Consider the following 25,000-nt stretch of genomic DNA (forward strand, 5'->3'; position numbering starts at 1 on the left):
GTTTGACACTACTGTCACATAAAAGTTGTATGTGACAGGAAAAGAAGAGAATGGCCATTTTTCCCTAAAATATGTAAGAGGCTACGTTAGTTGAGTATTTCTGTTTTTTTGTTAGATCAGAACATAAAGGACTCTTTTCTTTCGCCGGAAAACTTGCAATGAAACACAAGAGTATAATTTCAAGTTCTGAGGGAAAAGTTGATCATTATTAACTTTTGGCTACGAAGATTTGAAACGAATAAAACAAAAGTTACTTGAAAGTGTCAAATACTTTCCATCCTTGCTAGCCGTAGGGGGTTGGAAAATTAGAGGGGTGGAGGGGGGCCTAGGAGAAAATGACAACAAGAGAGAGGGGGGTTGGATGTAAAATTTAATACATACCACTTTTTAGTGATAAGGATCCCGTGGTTAAATGTTTTTAATTTAATTTATTATTATTATTATTTTATTTTATTTTTTTTTTATTTTATTTTTTTCCATCCTAAGAATGGCTGCCTGTAAGAATCGAGAATCGTCCGTCAACGGCCACTTTGGCGGAGAGCTCATATTTTGCCCAAAGATACCCTTTAGTGAACTATTTTCAAAAACCACATTTAAAAGTTCCAGCGATTCTCATGTTTTGAGACATTAGCGAAAATTTGAAAACGCTGTTAAAGTGCGGTTTTCTGTTTGACAAATTGCCCAAAATTTGCTGCGAGAACCAAGCAACGGTGAAGTCTTAAAATGAATTCAATTGGCACCAAACTTGACACAAAATAAAAACAACCATTCTTATCCATTTCTACTTCGATACATTTTACGGAAATGTTAAAATTGTGATTTTCTAAACTCTTCAAAGAACATCCTCAAAGGTTGCATAACATGGCGGCGGAAAATGGATGATATTTGACGCGATAAAAATGTACCTGGTACCTCATTTTGATTTTTTCTAACTTCATATTCTTCAAAATTGCTATTATTCATTTTCTGTGTTAAGTCTTATGCTCGAACTCTGAACGCTTCACTCCGACAATTGCAGAAATGTGTGTAACCTGAACGAGCTAAATGACGCAAAATTTAAAGGCAAATTGATGCTAATTATTCATGTCGAATCTTTGAAGAGACTAATTTTTGACTTGTCGTTTGGAAAGCTTTAAAAAATGCGAAGTTATCCTTCAGAAGTGTTAAAAATGACTGAAGATGGTATTTGAGGGCAAAAATCCGCGAGTGAACTATATTTTACTCAATTCAAACACATTTTATTTCATACTGGTTTATGCAAGTGACTTTTCTATCACGATTTCAAGACTGAAAAATATGTTCAGTTTTCTGTCAAAGGAGATCGTGATTCACACGACAAGTTAATATTTTAGGTGTGAGAAATGTACTCCACTTTAATGCGAAAGGTATCGAGACTTATTTTTGTAATTGTTAACGCACGCAGTGTCAGTTTCACTGAAATGCATGTAAGACTTGGCTACTCTGGACTCCTCTCCCAAACGATAAATCCTGGATAGAACCCTGGGAATTTCCCCATATCTTGTTTGTGGCATGAAGAAGAGGAACTAGTTCATGTTAAGGAAACCGTTTCGATAGAGGTATCGCGAAACAAAACAAGACATAAAAGTGTTTTTCTTCATTTTATTCCCTTTCAATAAACATGTATTTAATAGCTAATCTACTATGCGTTGTCTCTTTGAAGCACAGGGGCTGGTCCTTAAAATAAAAATTCCAGCAGTAATACACCAATCCTAAAAGATTGTTCTCCTACATGAAAAAGTCTTCATGAAAAAGGATTTTCCCTGAGCGCAAGTAATCGCCATTGACACTCAGTTTGGGTCATTCTGCAGAGTTGAATTAAATCGTTCAATGAGAGGGTTTTCCCCATGATCTAAACGTTCATTCTCCTAATAATTTGCTAGTCACGTGAATTTGGTGTTATATCAAAACAATATCCCTTAACTGGTAGTGATCTTTATTTTCAATACTTGTTGAACGGAAAGTGTTTGCAATTGTGAGGAGAATTTACATGCTGATTACTCCTGGGAGTCAAAGGCTTAAAACGAGGATATCACGTGATTCTAGCATTGTAGCTTAAGGTCGACAAAAGATGTATCACACGGCAGGAACCCATGACCCGGAGCCTACATCTCCCATACTGGGCCTATGTAAAGGCATTTTTACAGACCGACAGTGTTTTCATTGGTTTTCGATGAGGTCATTTAGGGTGTATTTCATTGGTTTTTGGTGAGATCGTCTGGTGTGATTGTAATTGCATGCTTTATTCCCTTCAGGTCATGTCTTTGCTTCCCTGTAATCTCTCATTCTCTCTTCAAGTCTAGAGCAGGACAGATTCTTCTCTTCAAGCCAGCATAATTTTATTCATACACCGCCAAAACGATATGCACACACAGTCGTTACACGCGCGCGCGCTCGTTACGAAACAACACAGACCTTTAACATCGAATTTTTCGGGCAGTACCGCTTACCGCAAACCTCGGGAAATCACGTGATCTTGTCCTGGCCTCTGCGGTTCGAGTTTTAACTTCAGGACACCGTTCTTGCGATAAGTGATTTACGGCAGCGTTTTATAGCCAGAGATTAATCAGACTTCGCATTTGACCATATCAGTTATGTTTTTACATCTGTTTGATATCGATTGGGTTAAATTTTGAGGACCAAATTTGCGTCTTGGGAGAATTTGAGCTGTTTGATTTGAGAGCAGTTGTAGCAAGAAAAGTCCAAGATGGCGGCGCCGAAATGAATAACAGGAAGGGCTTGCTGAAGTTCAAAATCAAGTTAACTTCTAACGGCAAACGGCTAACCGCAAACCGCGGTTTACGGTTTGCAGTATGTCCCCGAAAAAATTCATTGATGAAGGTCTCTAATTAGGTTCCGGCAAATCCGTAGGCATGCAGGCTCCAAAAAATAAAGCAGCCGTAGCCAAGGGTGTGTTCGATTGACCCTATTCCGGAGTAAGAATAAGTGGAGTGATGATTTAAAACGGTATGTCTGGCATTTTGAAGCAACAAGGATAATAAAGGTAAGTTGAAAATATCATTTTAGCAGGTGTTTGACAATTTTAATCAGTGAATCCCCGTAGAAGCAAAGGTTTTCTAACTTCTATTCCAAGTATTCCTATTCCGGAATACGGTCAATCGAACGCACTCTTGATTTAATTCTCGGTCTAACTGTTTCAAGAGTTTAAATCTAGAAATGACGAGCCTTCAAAAATTAAAATTCTAGTTTAACTTAACCTACATCTTCAGTCGAATTTGAGGTTAATTAACCGGTACAGTGAACCTTGATATGAGTGCTGCCACAGGGCGTCAAGTTCTTATTTTTCCTACTTTTTTCTATTTTTTGGCCTGCTTCCAATTTTCTCCTATTTTTTCAAGAAATTCCTAATTTTTCCCTTTTTTGAAGGATTTTACCTAGTGCAGGGGAACATTTTGAAATGTTGTAGATAAAATTTTCAATAAAATTGATAAATTCTTCAAAAAAAAAAAAAAAAAACGGAGAATTTTAAGTCGTGTTTGAATAATAACCTTTTGAAACTTGTGTCCAGACTTTCTCGATGTCTTTGGTAGCATGCAAAGAAGTCTGGGAGGTCATTTGCATGCTCGTGCAGCTGCTATGTGGAATTATGGAAGCTGGAAATTAAATCCGATTTCATCCTTTTTGCTTTTGAGCAATACTGAGTTGGGGTATGCCATCTCTTCAGAGACAGTTGTATCTTTGTCTTTATAGCAATGTTTTATTCGAAAAAAGTTCAAATATTTTTCAGCCTTATACGTTTTCTGATAGCTGTTAGAGTGGTAACCATTACAAACAAACTCTTGTTTACACACGGTATAATTGTTCGGATATACTTAACGTGTTCCCCTTATGACCAAAAAAGGACAAGACGTAGCTTTGTATAACCTTTTGAACATAAGAAAATTTAATTCAGCTTCTAAAGTGAATCCAATGTACTACTTAGAGAAAATAGGGCATTGGTAACTGAAAAACTGCATAAACTGTTGGACAAGGCCATGTCGTCAAAGACAAACACTGTCAAAAATAAGAGCAAAGCTAAGGTTACCGTCTGCTAAAATAGCCCAAAAATATTAAGCGTTAGATTATTTTTGTTTACGAATAGTCTTTGTTGGCTTTTGCTGTATGTAAAGATATCTTAGAAAGAACTGTATGTGATGTAATTTGGAAGGTGAAGGACGAGTGTCCCTTTGTAAAAAGTTTCAGCACTTGTTTCTAAGAAGGATACCTGCCATCTTGTCTGTTAGATATTAAATAAGGCATTTGGTTGTGAAACAGAGCTGTTGTTGGCTTTGTTAAGAGGAGTAGAGTTGATGGAACGTTTCCTATTTTGTTCCTATTTTGGGATGAAAATGTCTATTTTTTCTTTTTTTTTGGCCAGTGTCATTTGTCACTTGACACTCTGACTTAAAAACATAAAGTTAACATCAAAGTTATTCTCTAAGCCAAAGTCAAAATCGAACTCGGGAACTTTAAGATCCACGACAGCGACGTCGATGAAAACTTCATCTCAAAATATTATATATATATATATATATATATATATAATAACTCTGCTTTGTCGTAAGTCTTTCGCGATTATTCATCTCGTTCGCGTCGTTCAATGGAATGTGCTTAAGTATCCTAAGAATAAGGCAACAGTCACACGAACGAAGTTCCACATCGACAAGGTTTCATGACTTAGAAACCGTGTCAAAATCGATGCGGTTTGTAAGTATTTACACGGAAAGTCGTGATGGTATAAATGAGCCCTGCACTACGTGCTAACTTCACCTTTTTTTTCCTTCTTGTAGAGACTAGGGAGCACTTACAGAGGGAGTTTAAGAAACCACCACCGCTACGTACGGCGACGAAAACTTCACTTCAAAATACTGTATAAGTTTGAGCAATTCCAATTTGTGTTTCACGATGTTTCCATCTCGTTCATGTTGTACGAAAGGGGCGGCTTCCACTCGATGATGACGTGCACTTGTGAGGAGGAGGCGAGAGTTTGGTAATAAATTTTCAATTTTCTCTCCAAACATCGACACTGTTCATACCCATTTTATTCTTGAAATGTTAGTACACACTTTCCATGCAGAACGGCTCTGGGTAGTCGAGAAATTATTACATTAAAGGGATTTGATGTCCTTAACAGATAGCGTTCTCGTATCCATTGTTATCTTTAATCGCAGTTCGTAACCATACATAACTGATACAAATGGATTAATACTAACAAATACAATCGAACAAAAATACAAAAATGGTTAACTGGACGGTAGTAGGGAGAAACCAAATTCCCATGCTAAGACATACCCTCCAATATCTCATTTCAGTTTTCTCTCTTTGTAGTGACCGTAGTTTAAAATGCTATAATAAGATACAAAAAAGCGTCATTCGACGGAACACTTACCCTCTTCATAAGAAGCGTATGATGCTCCAAAATAAAGCAACGGACACAGAATGTAGCACCAAAGAAAACAATCCATGTCTGCAAAGTAGCAACAATTAACTGACAACATCACATAAATTCTCAGTTTTAAATAAGGGAAGTAGAATACTGACAATTATAATCACACCTGTCGATAATTTAGTTAATGATTTTCTCCTGTACTACATTTATTTGGCGCCTCAACCCTTTTGCTAAAGGTATAGCAAGTTAAACAGTTTTAGAAGAGACATTGAGGCGATGTGAAACGTTCTCGAGTTCACTCATCCCATGCAAAGCGACCAACGCTTAGGGAATCATTGTTTGTAAAGTTCACTATAAATTTCTAATTTTTGATGGTCATCGAAACTAGAGGGTCTAATAGAACGTTCTCAACCAACCTCTAGCGACACCAATAACAATAGAGAAATGTACGACTTCTGTTAGACGAACAATAGGCCACTTGCACTAAGAGGTCACGTGACCAATGCTTCCCTTAAACAGTGAGTTGTAATCTTGCGGTTGCCAAAAATTGACAGAACACATAAAAATTATCTTACACGCGAAATTTGAGAGGAAACGCATTTAAAGGAAATATTTTATGGTCCTTTGATTTTTCAACAAAGTAGCATGATTAGTCTTGGCCGCCATGTTGGAGGGCATACTCATTGAGTGGATGTGAAAGGTTCTGACTCATCCCACGAAAAGCCACCAACGCTTAGGAATCATTTTTTACAAAGTTTACTGTAAATTTTTAATTTTTTATGGTCATCGAAACTAGAAGACCTAATTAAACCTCGACTGTCTGAAAGGAAGTGCTCGCGTTATTTGAGATGCAAGTTTCTGACAACTGGGTGTATCCCGTTTTGAAGTAATTAATAATGAAGTGGAGAGACATTTAAATAAGTGATTATTTAAAATTCTTTACGCTGACTGGTTGCCGATGAGGTCATTAGTACTCGGTAATCACGTGCACCTAAGCGGTTTTTCAAATTGGCCGCAAGCCGTTTTGTCTAGGTAATAGACGAAGAAATTAATTGTTTTTAGAGAAAATGTATATTTTTCAAAGAATTGCCTATGTAATTGTACTAAAAACAATTTATCACCTCAGGCTGAGTGAATATCCGTGAATTTTTTTATTTAACAATTATTCGCCGAAGGCGAAGTGATTATCGGTGAATATTCACCGAGACGAAGTCGAGGTGAATATTCATCGATAATCACTGAGCCTGAGGCGAATAATTGTTTTAGTATAAATACACAGGTGATTATTTCAAATAAGAGAAGAAAAAAAAAAAAAACATTTCAACGGGAAATCATCTTCACTTACAGTGGCAAAACGACTACTGGTAGCCATTTTGTCCGTCTAGGTGATTATCGGCTGATAATCCGAGATAGTGAGCCAATGAGAGCGCCCGATTTTGTATAATCACCTGTGTATTTATATTAATAACCGATATTCAACTTGCTTTCGGCGAATAATTGTTAAATATTTAGCAGTCACTTCTAATTACAATATTATCTCCCTGGTGCTAATTTAAGGCGTAAAAACGAGAATGAAACGCGACGCGGCAACGCCAATATACTCGCATATAAGGAAGACTTAGACAGCAATGACCAGAACCAGGTTGTTGACCAGCGGTTTTCGTTAAAACAATGGTTTGCTGGGTGTGCTCTGCCTTGCATACGGCGAGAGCTGCTGAAATTTAAACTCACCAATCAGAATTCAGCGAGAGGGAAAAACTGTGCTATCCGATGTCACGCCAATTGTTTACATTCTGATTGGTTAGATTTGTGGACATTTCGCTCAGCCTTCCCTTGTGACTCTCTTGACCGTCGCTTCTTTGAACTCAGCGAGACAGAAATGACGCATTGTTCTGACAATCAATTTGCCAATCCTCTTTATCCAGTTTATGGATTGGGCTAGCATGTGATTAACAACCAGGATCGCTTTTGAACTTTATTCAGTAGAAGAAGAATAAGACGTTGCTGAGTGAACATTTTTACGACGAAATCCCTTGGTTTGTTCAGCACTTTGATGTTCGATAACTGAGCCGCTCTAACGAGTGTTGGGTCAATCACGTCTGACCTCAGGAAGTTCTTTCACCCCTTGTTTGTGTCCACCATGATCGAACTTCAGGTGAAGCGCTATGCTGCTTTATGTCAACTTCGATGGCTTGTGATGAGCTTGCCTGCTGCCGAATTCGAAATTGTTGTTGTATTTGGGCAAGATTGTCTTATCGGGTTGGAACTTAATAGTGACGGGAACAATTTTTCGTTCATCTGCTGTGCCAAACACCGAATAATCCTGTAGAGTGTTCCACGTGCTTGGCGAGTCTTGCACGATCGTCGTCTATCAGATCTGGAGTGGAGTTTTTTTTCAATGATTACAACTTGCGATCGTTCTGCAAACATCTACGTAGCTTGCAGCACTTTTGTAGTGACTCAAGGATCCTGTTCTGCTGTTTCAAAAGGAGTCGTGCATTCTTGAGCAGTTTGTTCTTCAGTGCTTGTATTTTTTCGTTTGTTCCTTGTGGCGCAAAGTAACTTTGATGATTTGAAAGGACTTGAATCTGTAGTTGAATCTGTACTTGAATTAGCGATTTTTTGTTAAGGAAACATGGCCAACAAGTGAATGGTACACAAAATTAGGAGAAACTGTTGGTTGAATAGACAATACTTGTAGACATAATTATCTACCCAGTTTAAGTACTAAGCTCAACAAGTTATTTGGCTCCACAAGTTTCATTTTCAGGCCAGGTACCCGAATTCACCCAGGTACTGGTACACTGCCATAGTGTTCTTTGGAAATTGAATAGCTCCTTGAACACTTGGTTGCTTGAGAAGAAACTTGATGTGTTTGTTCTCTACATTGGTGAATGCAGCCATGAACTGTCCATTGTTGATAAACTCCGGACCAACTCTCCTTTCAATTTATTCTTTGTTCTTTGCAGGGCATCAACAACCTATTATATCAACCCTAAATCAACCTATTATATCAATACCATCAAAACAAACTATGGTAAATTCAACATTTGCTTTGCAGCTGTAAAATTTTGGAATCACCTTGAAGAAAGTATTAAACATTATTATTGTTCTTTGCAGGGCATCAACAACCTATTATATCAACCCTAAATCAACCTATTATATCAATACCATCAAAACAAACTATGGTAAATTCAACATTTGCTTTGCAGCTGTAAAATTTTGGAATCACCTTGAAGAAAGTATTAAACACCTCCCCCTCAAAACGTTTAAAAACAGAGTCAAGTTAAACATATTACAGTCTTGCTGCTCATGAGTTTTCAACTGGAATTTATTTATTTATTTTTATTTATTTATTTATTTATCTGTTTTCTCTTTCTTCTCTTTTTTTGACTAATTAATTTACTTACTCAAGCTCTAGTGCCAACCTACCTCCTATATTAAACACTACTTAGTTTTACTCAGCTCGATTAGCTTTTTAGTTATTCTGAGTAAACATTACCTTGGTTTGTATTAATATTTTATAAATTATTGTAATCTTTAACTTTATTTTGGTAATAAAGCTTGTTGTTGTTGTTGTAATGGTGTCCCTTGTAAAATGTTTAAGTTTAAAGGGTATGTTAAAGTTATTTCCCATTTCATAGGGCACTGTGGTTGCCAGATTCACTTTCAAACTTATCATGGAAACATAAATCAATACCAGTGAACAGACACTGAAAAGTCAGGCCCTTGAATTGTTGATAGAAAATTAATTTAAATGCATATATTTGAAACATCAAATGAGGAATTGTTTTTTTCATTCCCACTTTGTGAACCTTAAATACATTGCTGCAGTTTGTTTATTGCTTGTTCATTCAGAGAACGCATGTTTTATGAGTTAAATGAGTCAATGAGTCATGAGTCAATGGACTCACAGTCAATATCGTTCATTCAATGTCTTGATCGCATCAAAATTAATTATTTAATTTTTAGGTATTGTGTCAGATCTCCATAGAGACACTATCTTTATCTAAAAACTTAACTGGTTGCTTTTTGGAGCCCTAATTTGTGGCATATTTAGATAGGCAGGAAATGTTCCACATTTTATGGTTAATAGTTCTGCCTAGTTTTAAGGAATATTGCAGCCAAATCTAATTGAATATGAGACATTTTGTGAATTCAAAGACTATTAATATTGTTTGCACTTGTTTTAAAAGACTTATTTTAGGGTTGGCACTCAAAAGTGTTCCTTCAATAATCTTATTCTTTAAAGATTGCCTTGGAAGAATTGGATTAAGGCTAGTTTTTTCTTTTAGCTTCTTTCCCCAGTGCCCTCTGAGAATGGAGTAGGTTTGGTTTTGCCCAATGTTGAAAGATGAAACAATGCCTAAACCAGCTGCAAGGAATAGCTCATGGTGCTTTTTTACAAACACGGGCATGTGGGTGCTTGTAAGCATCTGAGCATTGTTTTGCATGCTAAAGTGTTATTATAAATAATTTATTTCTCTAAGAGAGTCTTCTTTTCGTGTCGGTCACTCAAAAATTGTTGGAGCTGTTGGATGAAAGAGGCAGAACATTTAATGAGGCCCTCCTGGAGAGAGGGGTCCTTGTTCCCTTTAAATATTTGCTTGTGTTTCCTTGTTCCTCAAATTACTTTCAAACTTGTTCCCAGCTTATTTATCCCTAAAATTTAAATATTGGTTTTCTTCCCTTGTTCCCTAAAATATTTTGAAATTGTTCCTCTGTTCCCCAGTTCAAATAAGCCATATTCTCTTCTTCCCCCAAACCCCTGGGAGTGCTCTTTGATGTTAATTCTCGTATTGGCCTAATAGTAATTCACTGTAGAATTGCAAGACACAGCAAGTTCTTATTTGGGAGTGAGGGAAAAGTTTTGAATAAATTTTCGCACAATACAAGAAACAAAATTTGACTGCACCTTGTAGATCTTACTCTTTTCGGACATGAATCAGCTTGTTTGCACCTATCTGGCGACCTGCGGGAGGGCAAGCTCTTGAAGCTCTTCCTTAGTAATGAGCCTTCCGCTAAAAAAACTTTCCAAGTCTGGCTTTCCGGTGTTAGGGGCCGAGGTTTTTGTGCAAAATTCATCAGCGGCTTCCTTGCAGCTTATAAAGGGAGTTCCTTCGAGTAATGGTCAGTAAAAGGTTTGTAGTGCTTATACAAATTTTTGCTACTTGAAAATGTATGTTTACACGAAACACATATCAGCTTGACAATTTTTCTTTCCCGATACCCCATTTAAAATTCACGTGAACGCTATTAATAGAGGGCCAGGAAACCATTTAAAACATTTTTTTTGTCAACAAATTTGGGTTGTCGGCGAGCAGAATTCGAACGTAAGCTGTTGTGCTTTGGCTGTTATTTGTGCTTTTTCTAACTATTCAAAGACGAATTCAGGCTGGTATTTTCGAATCAAGTGTAAGAAGACGGCAAAACCATAGTAATGTATTTAGTCGTGCTGACTTCGCGAATAAACACTTTGGTAGCGTCCTTTCGACGGGATAGATCCACAACAATGTCATTTACGCACAACCGAAATGCCCTGTTTCCGGTGAAAGGGCAAATGATTGACAGGATAGCACGGTTTTGACTGCCGCGCGCACTGCGGGCGCGGGTTCCGTATGCAAGGTGTTTCGCGGGCTCAGAAAACATGGTTGTGGTCATTGCTATTTAAGGTTTTCTCATCTATAAATGTCAAGAGAAGTCGAACTAATGATCCGCTTAATAGGCCTTATCACGGGAACTTGCCCAACGAAATCTTAAATTTCCTTTACATTTGCCTGTAATTTTTTCCCACAGACGCATGTCGACTGACTAAGCATAAATAATCAAGCAATTGTATGGCAATTTCGCTGGCATAGGTAGGAAATTTTGCCAGTAAAATCCTTTGGTTAGCAACTAAAGTTTACCATTCACAGATATTTCTACATTCAAGGGTTTCTCAAGTTATTTTAACGCAGATTTCTATAGAAACACTGTTATTTCGGACACGTTTGCCTACCCGTCAAGATGGCTTCCAAAACCGTAATAAGGCCAATTTGCTCTCGGCAATACAGGGCCGTAGCAGGCCCGAAAAACTGATGGGTGCAAAGATCTTGAGCAACTTGTGTTTTGAAATTGGGTGGTTTTGGGTTTGAAGGACGCATTGGAGGGGTGAAAGCCCGTTCTTTACTACACCAGAGCCCGGTATATGGCAGAGTCACGGCAACGCAATTGCGTACATGAAATAAAGTTCTATAGAGAAACAGAGAAATTTAAAGGCCACGTAAAGACAAAACAACTCACATTTTTTTTTTTTATTTAGAAGATGAATTTTGCAACAAGGCCAAACATTTCCGCTTTACTGGAAACAAAGATCGATCTAAGCCGAAACAATTAATGGAAAAACATGATAACTCGAACGAAAATGGGTTACAGGAACTTTTCACAAGAAAACACAAAAAAGTAGTTACAAAACGGGAACTGGTTTAAGTCTTGGCCCAAGCACACAGTCAAATTACAGGAAAGTGACTTCAAGAAATTATACAGAAATCAGCCAGAAGGCTGTCAACACATCCATTCTATGCACAAAAATTGCCCAACAACCAATGGCAGCTCTAATAGTCCTCCGTCTCTCGATAGAGATCGACTTGATGGTAAAATGCCTCCCTTGTACCCCAACATGCTTTTAGGAAAATTAACTCAGTTTAATCGAAAACCATTATAATTATGGCCGAGTAGTGACCAAGTTTGGAGAAGTCCAATGAGTTATTTCTCCTTCAACATAAAACCTGTGCAGTGCTACTAATCTTAATTTCGATTATTTCGAAGACATTTCCTTTATATGCATCTTGTAAACAGGTCATTTTGCAAAATGAGTAATTTCCTTTCAAGATGAATTCTTGTTTTTTTAATATTGTTACAGTACAAATAATACCATTGTCACGTTTAATTGTAATGCAGTTACTTTCCAGTTGTATACTGCTCTATTTAATTGAAAATCTGAGAGACCGATATTTATAAATCTTATATTATACAAGCTATATTGCCAATGGAATGATTAAAGAATATCACTGTTTTTTCATTATAAAAAGTAGTTCTATTTGTGAAAGACAGAAAATGGTTTAGCTCTGACGAAGGGCTAACACTCGAAACGTCAGCTTTCAAATATCTTTACAGTGATCAACTTACCATATCTACTCAGTTGATAAACCCTTTTGTTTATTCAACTTCCCCACTGACACTGCATAGAGCTTCTTTACAAACTAAACCCCTTTATCCTACATGTAAAAGAATTCTTTTCTTTCACCAACCATTAGCCAATATTCTTAGCCCAAAAACCAAGACAGCGGTTGCTTTAAACTTAACACTGCCAATAAGTGATCACTTCAATCTGATTATCACTACAATGCGTGCCGATCCCTTACCTTGATTGCAGTGTATGACATTTGCAAACTGCAGACTAACCGTAAATCGCAGTAAAAGCTAACCGTTTTAAAATGGTTCTCAGACTTAAATACTGCTTCTCAGCGATATTTGAAATGGGTGCGTTATAGACTTAAACACTGTTTATCAGCGCGATTTGTAGGCAGCCTGCAGTTGTCATACTCCTCCTGAAATGCTAACTGTTTCAAATAAGTGTGTAAACCTAACTGAGAGCTTAACCCTAATCACTAAACTGATAATTTAACCCTTAACACTAAAAATTACTGCTCACACGAATAAATAATTATTATTGTCTTTGATAGCATCAGAGACAAAAATTCATCATAATAATTTTAAAATGATTTCTCTAGTCTACTTATACATACTCTGTAAAATTAATTACAGAAAGATGTCCAAATATATTTTAAAATGGGCAGTGTTCTAAAAAAGTTAAACCCGTTTAAAAGATAGCGTCACATGCAGGGAGTTTAGGGACTCGTCTAACAGTAGCTTGATATGTTGAAATGCCGTTACATAGACTTAACATAGACCTAGGAGTTCCATAGACATAGCATTGGAGTTGTAGGGTTAGGTTGGGCTCCTGATAAGGTTGAGGAAAGAGGGAAAACTGCCTAACTTTAACTTTAATGAGTTTCCGGTAGAAAAAAAAATAGATGAATAACTACAGATTTACTAAATATGTTAACCAGGGTCATAGCTAGAAAAAAATTATGACTGACGCAATGTCCATGGTTAAATTATTTTCATAGATATTTTAGGTGTTTATGATGAGTACATTTTACAGACAACAACTGAATCACGGTTTAAAAAATGGCTGAGCTAAGCAAGTGCCTCGGTTTACCTCAAACTGCCTTCGGCCTTGTTAAACTTTTAGTAAGCAAGTTTTACGATATGATTTGAATTGCAAGGGCAAGTACGATACAAGACAGACTTTTTCCCCTAAAATGAAACAGTTAAGAACAATTTGTGTTGCCTAGTCGTGTCAAATAGGAAATGTGCCACAACTACGAAAGCAGTTTGTTATTCCACATCATATGCGGGAGGAGTGTGCAAAGCGAGCACTTGTGACCAGCAATATGATTGGTTGGTTTCTTTAATTTTCTCGTTCCCAGGGTACACCTATTTTCACTCCAAAACGGCGATTCCTTCGGTCAGCACTAAATAAAAACTACTTCTAACCACTTCAGAAAGAAGCGCAGTTGATGTGAGTCGAGACCACTGCTGATCTCGAAAAAGACTGGATCGAGCATCTATTGTTTCATGTAAATCAGAACAAAATGTCAAAAGGAAGAGGAAAGCAATGTTGTAAAAACCACTTTCAAAGTTTTTGCCTCTTTTTATCGAAAGAGGTTCCGCTTTTACCCATAACTTCATTGTGTATACGAAGCTTTAGCGCAAAATTGGCCAAGATGCACGGCTGGAGTGAAAACAATGGGTTGTTCGATCGATCCAGTCTCTTTTAGAGATCAGTGGACTTAACTGCTTATAGGAGCCCACAGTTCGCCGACAAGCCGGCGGTTATAGAAAGAGTGCTGGCTGACTTGAGGCAATACTGAAATGTTTTTTGGGGGTGCATTGCTAAGGATGTAATGGTTAAGTAATTTAAGAAAATTTTGCATCCAGCCAAGCATGGTTTTCTTTTTTTTTTGAAAACTGTTCTTTTTAAAGAGATAAATGACTCTGAATAACATTTTCAAACAAGACGATTTCAAAAAAATCAATGCTTAGCAATATTCTGTATTTGAGGGTGCCATATAAAAAAATAATAATTAAATTTAAAGACCGCCGGAAATTTAGCTTTTTCTCAAACCGGAAGTCAGTTCGTTTACGCATGCGCAATTGATCTGGAAGTTCGTGCTGTGATTTTTTCTGGATTTGTTTTCTTTTAACACGTAGCAGCCAAACTGTGATACGTATGTATGGGAAAGTGAAAGGGTTCTCTGGTCAGCTCACAATATGATGACGTCAGTCACCGGAAGTAACATTTCACTTCCTTAGCAACGCGCGAAAAATTCTTCTGTGGTCCCTTAGGTTTTCTAATAGCAAATAACCTAATCTCGTCCTCAGAGCTCTTCTCCTGACTGAGGGAGAGAAGAGCTCTGGGGAAACCTGAAACAAACTGTTTTCTCATTGCTTCTCGTTCAGAGCAATCAAAAGCGTCTATCATTGGTGCATTCCTGTTAGCACAAGAAGTGAGCAAGTGCTGTAAGGTTCCAATAGCCAATGTTTGGCTATAAGAATCCTACAGCGCATGTGCTCCTACATAGAGTTTCCCAGAGCCTTGAGTCAATCCGAGGCTCTGATGACGAGAATGCCAATAACCAACGTACTTTTGTGCTTTACTGATCAAAGAAGAAAAAACACCTCCACCTCATCTTCTTCAAAGGTTGAAGCTCCGGCAAGAAGAGTTAAACTGTTCTGAACCCCTGTTGGGACAATGTAGTTGTCACCAAAATTTGAGGATGAAGTGGCCGAAATCCTATCAATTAGGAGGTCATTTTCTCCAAACGTAGGGCCGACATGTCCAACGTTATGTATCGCTTTGTAATGATCTTTTACATTGCTTTTGAAGGGCGGCAGTCCTTCGGCGTTTCGTAGCGAGAAAATAAACGCTTTCTCTGTGGCACCGAATTTCCCATTACCGTTTCCTGGCGATTCTGAAAGAAGGAAAATCATTCATTGTACTTCAAAATTGATCAAAGAGAAATGGCGTATTTAAACGAAAAATGATAGGGCGATAATATATTCACTCTTCAGTCGCTTATAAACACTTTGACTCCCAACAGTGATAATTATGTAAACACTGTCCGGTGAACAAGTATTGAGAATGAAGATCTTTATTACTTGAGGGATATTATTTTGAGATAACACCATATTCCTCTGCCTAGAATCAAACAGACCTATTTTCAGACCGATTTCAACTGTAACACGATTGGCTTAATAAATCGAGAAGGGCTTTGTTGATGGTCTTATCGCCTAATGACGAAGAAGAAGAAGCTTCTTCTAAAAAACAAACCCAATTCAAGACTTCATTGAACAAATCATACCTTATTTCAGACCAAAATGTTCAAAATCGATACCCTATTTCAGACCAAGACGGATAAAAAACAAAAAAAAAACAAAAGTTGCAAATTTGCACAGAAAATTTATCTGATATGTTGTTGCTCTTCTGGCAGTGAATAACTTTGATGTTTAGAAGCGACGAAATCCTTTAAAATCGCGTATATGCAATAAGACAATTGCAAGAAATTTATCGCAGTAACGTAAAACCGTGATTTGAAAATAGCTGAAAGTTGAATACCTACCCCAAGGGATATCTGTGAATCCTCCAAACACGAAATCGTTTTTCTTGACAATTGTAACCGTGTTGCTTTTTCCATCGCAATTACTGTGAAACTTGTAATCAGAATCTCCGTGGGTCGAGCTTCTGTAACACCGGGAGTCATCTCCAATGACAGGCGACAGAAACATTGCAAGATGGCGCAGATAAAATCCATCACCGGATAATATCACTGAATTCATCATAGCTGGCAGGTAAATTGAAAAGAAATTAAGTTAGATGAGTAAATATTTGCAAGGATCGTTAAATGAGATGATACAGCGCCGAGATCCGTATATCAAAAAGCGTGGCATTCCAAAATCAATAGAGATGATGAGTGGAGAGAACACATTCACCACACACGGGATACTTCCAATGATACTTAATTTGAATAAAACTACTTTAACTGTGCTATCCTTCCAATCCTTTGCCCTTTCACCGGAAACGGTGCATTTATGTGCGTAAACGACGTTGTTGTATGTCTACCCTGTCTAAAGGGCGTCATCAAAGCCTTTTTTCGCGAAGTTAGCACAAGTAAATACATCATCAATACACTTTTGACGTCTTCTTATACTTAATTCGAAAATACAAGATTGAATTCGTTTAAAAATAGTTAGAAAAAGGACAAATAACAGCCAAAGCACAACAGCTTATTTTCGAATCGCCGCTCACTGGCAACCCAGTTTTGGTGCCAAGTTTGTTGACAAAAACGTTGCCACAAAATATTTTAAACGGTTCTCTGGCCCTTTAATTGCGAATTGTTATAATACACTTTACATTTTAAATAAAGTGTAAAGTGTATTATAACAACTGACGTGACGTCGGATAGTACAATTTTTTCCGCTCGCTGAATTTTTATTGGTCAATTCAAATTTCAGTAGCTCTCGCCGTATGCACGGCACCGTGTATAGAAACCGTGGCATTCCCCCAATCTTTAGAGAGGATGAGTGGAGAGAAAACATTCGCCATACATAGGACTCTTCCAATGATAATTTCTTTCAATATAAATTTAGCTCGTGGTCATGATGCGCGGTTATTTTAAGGAAGACACCTGATTGGTCATTGATGGCTGCGCGACCATGGGAATGAGACCTAATCTCGTTCCCAGAGCTCTCACGGTCATTTCCAGTGACAGAGTGAGATCTGCGTACGAGATTAGTAAAAGTAAAAGATGTTTACGAGCCAAGTGGCCCATAAGAGCCGGAGCTTATCCCGGTTTCTGTGGCATGAAGCGACTATGAGTATTTTTACTCCCCCCTAGATGGGATGCCAGTTCATCGCAGGGTTACCCCCAGCATTTTGCCGCTACCCATTTATACACCTGGGAGGAGAGAGGCATCGTGAGAGTGTCTTGCCCAAGAACAAAACACAATGTCCCCGGCCAGGACCCGAACCCGGACCCGCTCGATCCGGAGTCGAGAGATTAGACCACTCCAAAATAACTTTCACATTATGGCGCAAAGCTTAAAAGAGATTGAAAAAAAAAACTGGATGATAAAAGGGAGCGTGGGGATATGTTCTGTCTCCTCATAATCTCTTGGTCTTTGCTATTACTGGATTAGTTTTGATGAGATAAAAATTCCGGTCAGGTTTGCATGAGGGCCGATACTCAATTCCAAGGTTTATTACAACCATTTAGAAATCACTGCTGATCCTTGCAGTCTGATTGGCTCTCAGCACGCGATTTATTCCGAAATCGTACTATTTTTTGCTCTAAATCACAGCATTTTCCCAGCCAATGAGAAAGGAACACTAAAACAAAACAACCAATCAGATTCCAAGGCTTCTTTAAGGTAACCAATCAAATTGCAGGAAAATGAAAGACAAAGAAAACCATTGTGTGGCGAATTTTGCAACTTTTGTTCCCAACTGGATCAATAAAATATTGGTACTGACTAAAATTCTGTATTTTATCGATTAAATAATTATTGTGTGATTTCTAAATGGATGTAATAAAGTAGTAATTGAACTTCGTGTCGTGCAATTTTGGTCCGAAATCATACTTGTGATTGTAAATCGAAATCGCGCTGCGCGCTCGTTCGATTTTAAAATCACACGTATGATTTCAGACCCAATTGCACTTCACTCAGTTCAGTTACCATTATTAATCATTAATGGATGAACTCATAGTACTTTATTACATGAAATTTTCGCGACATGTTTATTTCGCGATTTTGAGGTGTGCATATTTCGCGACAATTAAATATGACGATTTTGCAAAAATTATATATTTTCAATCACTTTAATTTCGCGTTTTTGAATAGCATACAATTTACAATAATGCACTGGCGGTAATACTTCCCTTCCAGTTAATACACCCTTATTCCTGCCTTCTCACATCCTTTCAAAAAAATCCCCCCCCCCCCCTCTCCTCCCTATGCGCCGGTGAAAAAGTTATACTGCGACATTTCCACTAGCCAAAATGAATGTATTTGTTACGATTAAATTTAAATTCAGGTTAACTTTAATTTCAACCTAGGTCATTTTAATTTCGAACTAGGTTGAAATTTAAAGTAGTATACTGACATCTTCAAGGAACATTGTAAAGGGAGGGTGGAGTACGACAGAAGTACTCGAGAGTATCAGAAAGGGATAGGTGAGTAGAAGGGAAGAATTCGAATTGAAAAGATGTCTAGTTACTGGGTTGCCAGTATGGCAAAGCCAGTCGAGGTCTGCGTTTAGTTTGTTTGTTTTATTATTATTATTTTTTATTTTATTCCGTGTCGGTAAGAGTCTTGCCTGTCACTCCCCTGGTAAGTGGTGCCTTTGTGCATAGAGCCTTCTGTGCGTATTTTCTTAGGATCGAGAGGGTAGTGGAACTGCATAGATTTCTCTGGTGGACACAGAATCATTAACTTAGCCTGTAATGTCGTCGAAAGTCATGTAACGCAAATGACGTTTTAATGGATCCTTAAACAAAATATACCCTTATGGAGCTCAGTGATGGAAAGTCATTTGCAAAAAATAAGCAGGCGGTGAAAAACCAACACCTGGAATCTCAAAAGCAACGAGTAATGGACTTCGACAACAATCTATCGCCCGTCGAGCCGAAATCCAAGTGAGCTGTATTTACCTGAAGTACCTGGTAATTTGACACGATTGAGTTTCTTGTCTTCACGCACGCAATGAGATAGGAAGAGGTTTTCGCCTCTAAGAGCAAATATGTTGTTTGTTTCAATAAATTTTTCGCTGGAAAAGGATTCTGTGGTATTTTCTGCCTTTGTGAATTATAATATCATGTTGTGTATTGAATTTTCGAGCTTAAGGTTGAAATGTGATATGGGAGAAGTTTTTTAGTATTGCTCTGTAAGCAGGAAGGGTTCACAGGCCTGTTGGAAGCGTGCTTGAGTTTCAACAAAATGAGCCCCAAAATCAGTGAAAAAATTGTGACGCAGATGAATAATAAAGTAGCTGCTATTTCCAAAATGATGGAATTACCTGGTGATAAATAACGTCGTACGCGTCTTGGAGAGTAAATTTTGACTTTGCATAAACAAGAGTTGGGCGATTGTGATCTTTGTTTTGACTTCGCTCATTTCATTGTCAAACTTTATAACACTTGACAGAAAAAGATACTTACAAAAACCCGGTATCTTGCCATCATTTGACACCGATACTTCACTGTTTGGCGAGTAAACATGCTGCGGTATAAACTTAGTCACTTTCGATTTTGCGATTTATTTGAACGTGGCAAAAATCTCCCAAAATGTTTGTCGCTGATCGTAACTTTTTATTTTCTATATCCACGGCTCAAAATTAATGTTGTTATCATGTCGTAAATATTTTATTCTGGATCGACCGTCCCGGAAACTTCCTTCTGCTCTTTCTAAAAACTGTGTATCAATAGTTATTTGCTTTTGCATCAATATTTGTTTTGCATAAAGCAAGATAACAAAATCTGTACCTTGCTGAGTTCGCATTTGTTAGCGTTAATAGTATTTTCGGTCAGATGCTTCTGTTTTAGGAGGGGTTTATTGTTTTGGTCTCCCATCCTAACACTAACCCCGCCGAACAGGGGTAGTAACTTCAGTGAACTTTAGTATTACAAAGCTCTCATATGCTCAGAGGGCACACTTGTGGTGAAAAGAAGTTTATCAACATGTCAGCCCACACGCCAATGTTCCTCACTTCCCATTTATTTTCTTCAATCTTTCTAGGTTCAGTACTTTGCTAGTAACCACATGCCTCCTCAGGCTATTTACCCAAGACTTCGACTATGGCACTACAATGATAGACAATACCAAAACAATATCGTGCCTTGTTAGAGCTACATATTACGCAAGGACAGATCTGTTTCGTCGTGTGAGAACCCGTAAGCAAAAGGGCCTCTGCTGGTATGACTTCTGGATGACCCCTTGAATGGTCATAATGACCCCCGAACTTGAACAAAAATTGTCTGGAACGGTGCACGTACCACAGGCAACCCAGTGTACCCTCAGGGAGGGTCTAGTTTCAATAGTTCCACTTCTTACGGGATCGAAATGATAAACAAACAACTGGTATCCACCACTAGCATTCACAACCAACTGCACGTCGTCAAACGGTACGTCGTCAGAAAGGGCTGCTTTTTCCTTTTTTACAGCTACCATCGATGGCTTCCTGCTGCTTCCTACTACTTCGAGACGAATCTCAGCTTTAGTGTTCTGGATATTAACAGCAAGGGTCTCGAGAGATCTCAACTCGTTGCTCTTCGCAAGAATGTGCTTAAGTTTCCCCGTCTGTCCACATAGAAAAGCGAAAAAGTAATTGTCGTATCTGAGATCATCTCCCTAACACAAGTTTATCAATTTTATCATAACCGGTACCCATACTGAGTTTACTACTGCAAACAACCCGGCGAAAGTGTAAACAATTAGCAAAAGTAAGCCCGCGACGTACCTGCAATGGTTTTCCGGCATTTGTGTCACGAAAAGCCTCCAACACAGTTTTTAGTCTCTTTGCCGGAACAATGGTATCTTCATCCATGGCTTTGAGACCTCGTGGATCAGTGCTTTAAAACACTGTTTCCATAAACTGGCAGTTCGTCTTTTTATTTTTACCTCATCGTAAAAACAATTTCCGGGCAATGTCACGTAATCAAGTAGACACACGTGTCCACGCAAATTTGCGCGTCTCCGCGCGGGTTTATGACGTAGGGGTTGGCGCAATTTTTTCTAAAAATTGATTTTTTGGCACAACACATAGGGTTGGGTGGACCCCGCGCTTACGGTCTCCATCCCTGATTATGGCTCCTGCCGTTACATTAATAAAAAGTTACTGCCTTCAACGTTTTTCCAACAAAACGACTGGTTTCACCTGTGCAAAATCATGATCATAAGTTAATATATTTCAAATATTAACAGAACTGTATGAAAGTTTCATTGTATTAAGGTCATGTGAAAAGGCAGATTGAGCGGATCTCGCAGATTATGCAGATTGGATAAGATTTTGTTTCGAGAATATTACTCAGTACTGCATACAAACTATTTAAAGAGGATTGAAATAATCTTTGTTTTTTTACTTCATTCGGGGGTGTTTTGCGGTTGGAAGAATAGGAGGAATCATTTGATGGAGGAGTCAAGCAAATGAGTTTTCACTCCCTGAAACTTTAGAGCAGATAGTGGCAGCGAGGGAAAGCCCTAAACAGATCATTATTAAGCCCTAAGTCAGTACTACTTCGCATGCGTTGCTTTATTCAGTTATACCGTTTTCATGCCAGATAAATAGTCTTCTTCCTTCTAAAGGTCTTTACACCTCTCGAATATTTGTACCAGGTTCGCTTGATTCTAGCTATTTCTTGCATGGCTATTTAGGACGACAGAGATAAAAGACTAACTTTGGGCTACTTGCAAATGGAAGTAAGACCTTGAAATGGTTTTTATATACCGTTAAAATTTTGATATTCACATTTTCGGACCCGGTCTTAAAATCAGGCTTTCAAACAGGTTTTAAAGATAAGAAATCCATGAAACATGAATAAGTCGATTCATTCATCCGCATTTCTTTGATTGTTCTTATCTTGCCGTATCTGATTGAGCGGACCGTTTTATCAGGTGGGGGGGGGGGGGGGGAGGGAGGAAGGGGTTGCACGTGCACCCGATGCACCCCCCTACGTACGCGTCTGAAATCATAGCACATCATAGCAAAATCCGAATTGCAATTATGAGGCATTGTTACAAACTTCTCTTTCAGGACATGAGAGATCTATTATATTTTGTTATCATCGGTCAACTGCTTGCCAGCTGGCATGTATCTGCCAGGATGATCAGCGCTAAAACTAGAAAGCAGACGCGTGCGCAGACTAGCGACACACATGAGATAGGTGAAGTGTTACTGAGGCTCATTGTGTTTTAGCTACGGCGCACTTACGAGGGCCAACAAGCCCGAAACAGCTGTCTACGTCTGAAGAGAATGTCTTCGTGAACGTTGTTTGATCTGTCCGAACAGTAGCGTGTTTATGCTTATCACTGTTTGTGTTGATCCAACGTAATGCATAGATCATTACACGGCGTGGTAGTCTTTAGTGTTAAATGTTTATTAAACCTTTCAAGTCACCGGTAAGTTCTGATCTTCAAGTTAACGTGAAAGACAAATTTTAGAATAGAATTAGAGATGGTAAAGGCCAAATGCGACCGCAGTTTGGTATAGAAATGAACAAATCCAGAAAAGTAGCGCCGGTTAATCAGTATTAAGTGTAAATGCCATTTCTTCAAAAGTAGTCCTTCAACCGACAAACTAGAACTGAATAATCGTAGGGGGCCAAGGAAAATTTAGAATTATTTTCACTAGTGATTTCAAAGTCTTGATAAATTTTCGAGACTTTGAAAAAAACGAGTGAAAATAAATCTTAATAAGTTACAAGGAACCCATACGATTACTTGTTTATACTTTTGAGGGCCAAATTTTAAACTTCGTAATAATCATAACCAAGCCAACGAACTAGCTAGTAGCATTTTAGGTAGAGTTAACAAGGTCACGGTTTCACTTTTAACCGCATCGCTTTTGATGCGGTTACGTTTTCCGTTTACACGGCACCGGCCGGGTTCGTTATCATGTTGAAAGCGGATTGTTTTGAAAAAACGTTGTCAAAAGTGGAGCTTTTGACAAACAATACAGTTTCGAGTATCGAGTACGGCCGTTGTTGGTTTGGTACCAAAACAACAAGCGAAGATTTAAATTGGTGAATCTATAAGCTAGCTCACAGAGCAATGATCGCATGTTATGAAAAGCAAATCATGACAATGTCAAATTTTGCAATAAAAATGTTAATGTGGTACAGAAGAATTATATTAAAGCACAAACGTATCTTACAATAAAGAGAAAGCTCGCGTTTTATTGGCTAATCGTGTTGGTTACCATGACTACACTTATATCCTCACATGTGAAAGATAAAAATGATATGTTCACTGCGCGCGGTGAAGATATGATTTTTTAGTAAAAGGAGAAATCCTGCTATTTCATAAATATCTATATAATAAAATAAAATTCAGTACAAAGTTAAAGTTCTCTAAAGCGGACTCAGAGCCACCTTAAAATTGTTCAATTGTGAAGGTGTCTGAATCCGCTCCGCAGCCCACGCTCCTATAAACCATGCCAACGGAATCCTTTTATCTCAAACTTTCAATTTATTGAAACAGGACGCGAAAAGCAAATATAGAAAGGACTTAGCTCAACAGTGATGAAGACACTGGGACAAATGTCGACACATGCGTTGGATCTTGAGTCGGAACTTGGTAAGTCGGATTCATAATTCTTCAAACTAGAGCAGCAACAAACGATGATAAATAACATGTTGGATTACAAGACCACCGTTTTCAGTGTCCACTAACTTCATCATTGAGAAAGGATGGCTCCCAAGCCAGACTTGGACAACTCGCTGCTTGAAAGTACATGTCTCTAACTGAGACGGGACTCGGAGTTGTTGATGGAAGAGTTATTTGTCAAAGCCGATTTGCTTTTGCAAGCGAAATTAAGGGGTTGTTTGAGCAGTTGAGCACTTTAAAGGAAGGAGAGAGGGAGGAGATGTGCTCAGTGATGTTGTGTTGTCGTTTACTCTTCAAACTGTTTGTCATTCATTCAAGTTGACTCACCGAAAATCCGTGCGCAATGTGAACACTGTTATTGCCAATTTTGAAGCTTTCCCATGCAGTAGGGACCGGCTAAGTTATAGCCGCCGTTTCAACGACCATGCATGCTCCCCCTCCCCCATAGACTCTCAGAGACGCCACTTGCGGTCTGGACCCTAATGAGCAGAGGAATTGAGCCTCGCCATTTTAGTTAACGATGATGTCGCACTCAATTGGTAGGTAGTAAACTGGCTATCTAGAACAAGGAAGAATTACGTTTTTGCAAACGTTGCCTGTGTAGCACTTATATTTGAAAAGAGTTAACTGATTAGACTGTAATTTGAAGTGCTAGGTTTCTACCCCATATGAACCATGCGAGCGTTAGCCCTACTAATGGAAATGGGTCCACGCAAGGCCAAAGAAAACTCTGATCAGAGTTTTTCTCTGTCCTTATGTGGGACCATTTCCGTTCCGTTATCATCGGATCATTATCACATCGTTTTTTATAAGTGTCGGGGCCACCCAGTCCTACCAGCAAAATACAGCATCGGTTGAAGTTTTTAACTTTCAAAACTTGTCCCCTAAATTGTACAGACAAAGAAAGGCTAAGAGAGACAACTTCACTCGTGAACCGCCATGTTTACAACAAAGCATTTTAGGCGTCCCAGTCTCACCTCTGTCTCCAGAAGACAAGACACGTACGGTTCTTACGTTACGTTTGTGCCTGTAGAATCAATTGAAATGTCAACAAGTTCCTTCAGTGTAAAAACCAGCATCTTTTTGTTTTGTTTTTTTGGTATGGTACGT

General features: G+C 38.3%; 1 protein-coding gene across 1 annotated transcript in view; it reads right to left on the reverse strand.

Annotated features, from left to right (window-relative positions):
- The window catches only part of LOC137978606 (adhesion G protein-coupled receptor E1-like), a 193,562-nt gene that overhangs the window by 92,119 nt on the left and 76,443 nt on the right, over positions 1–25,000 (reverse strand). The window contains exon 2 of the mRNA XM_068825601.1: positions 5,408–5,485. Within this exon, the coding sequence (XP_068681702.1) occupies positions 5,408–5,483 (76 nt within the window). The 5' untranslated portion in view covers positions 5,484–5,485. The remainder of the gene's footprint in view (positions 1–5,407; positions 5,486–25,000) is intronic.

This window comes from Montipora foliosa, chromosome 12 (genome assembly GCF_036669935.1).
Source record: "Montipora foliosa isolate CH-2021 chromosome 12, ASM3666993v2, whole genome shotgun sequence".
In the NCBI taxonomy this organism is placed as follows: Eukaryota; Metazoa; Cnidaria; class Anthozoa; order Scleractinia; family Acroporidae; genus Montipora; species Montipora foliosa.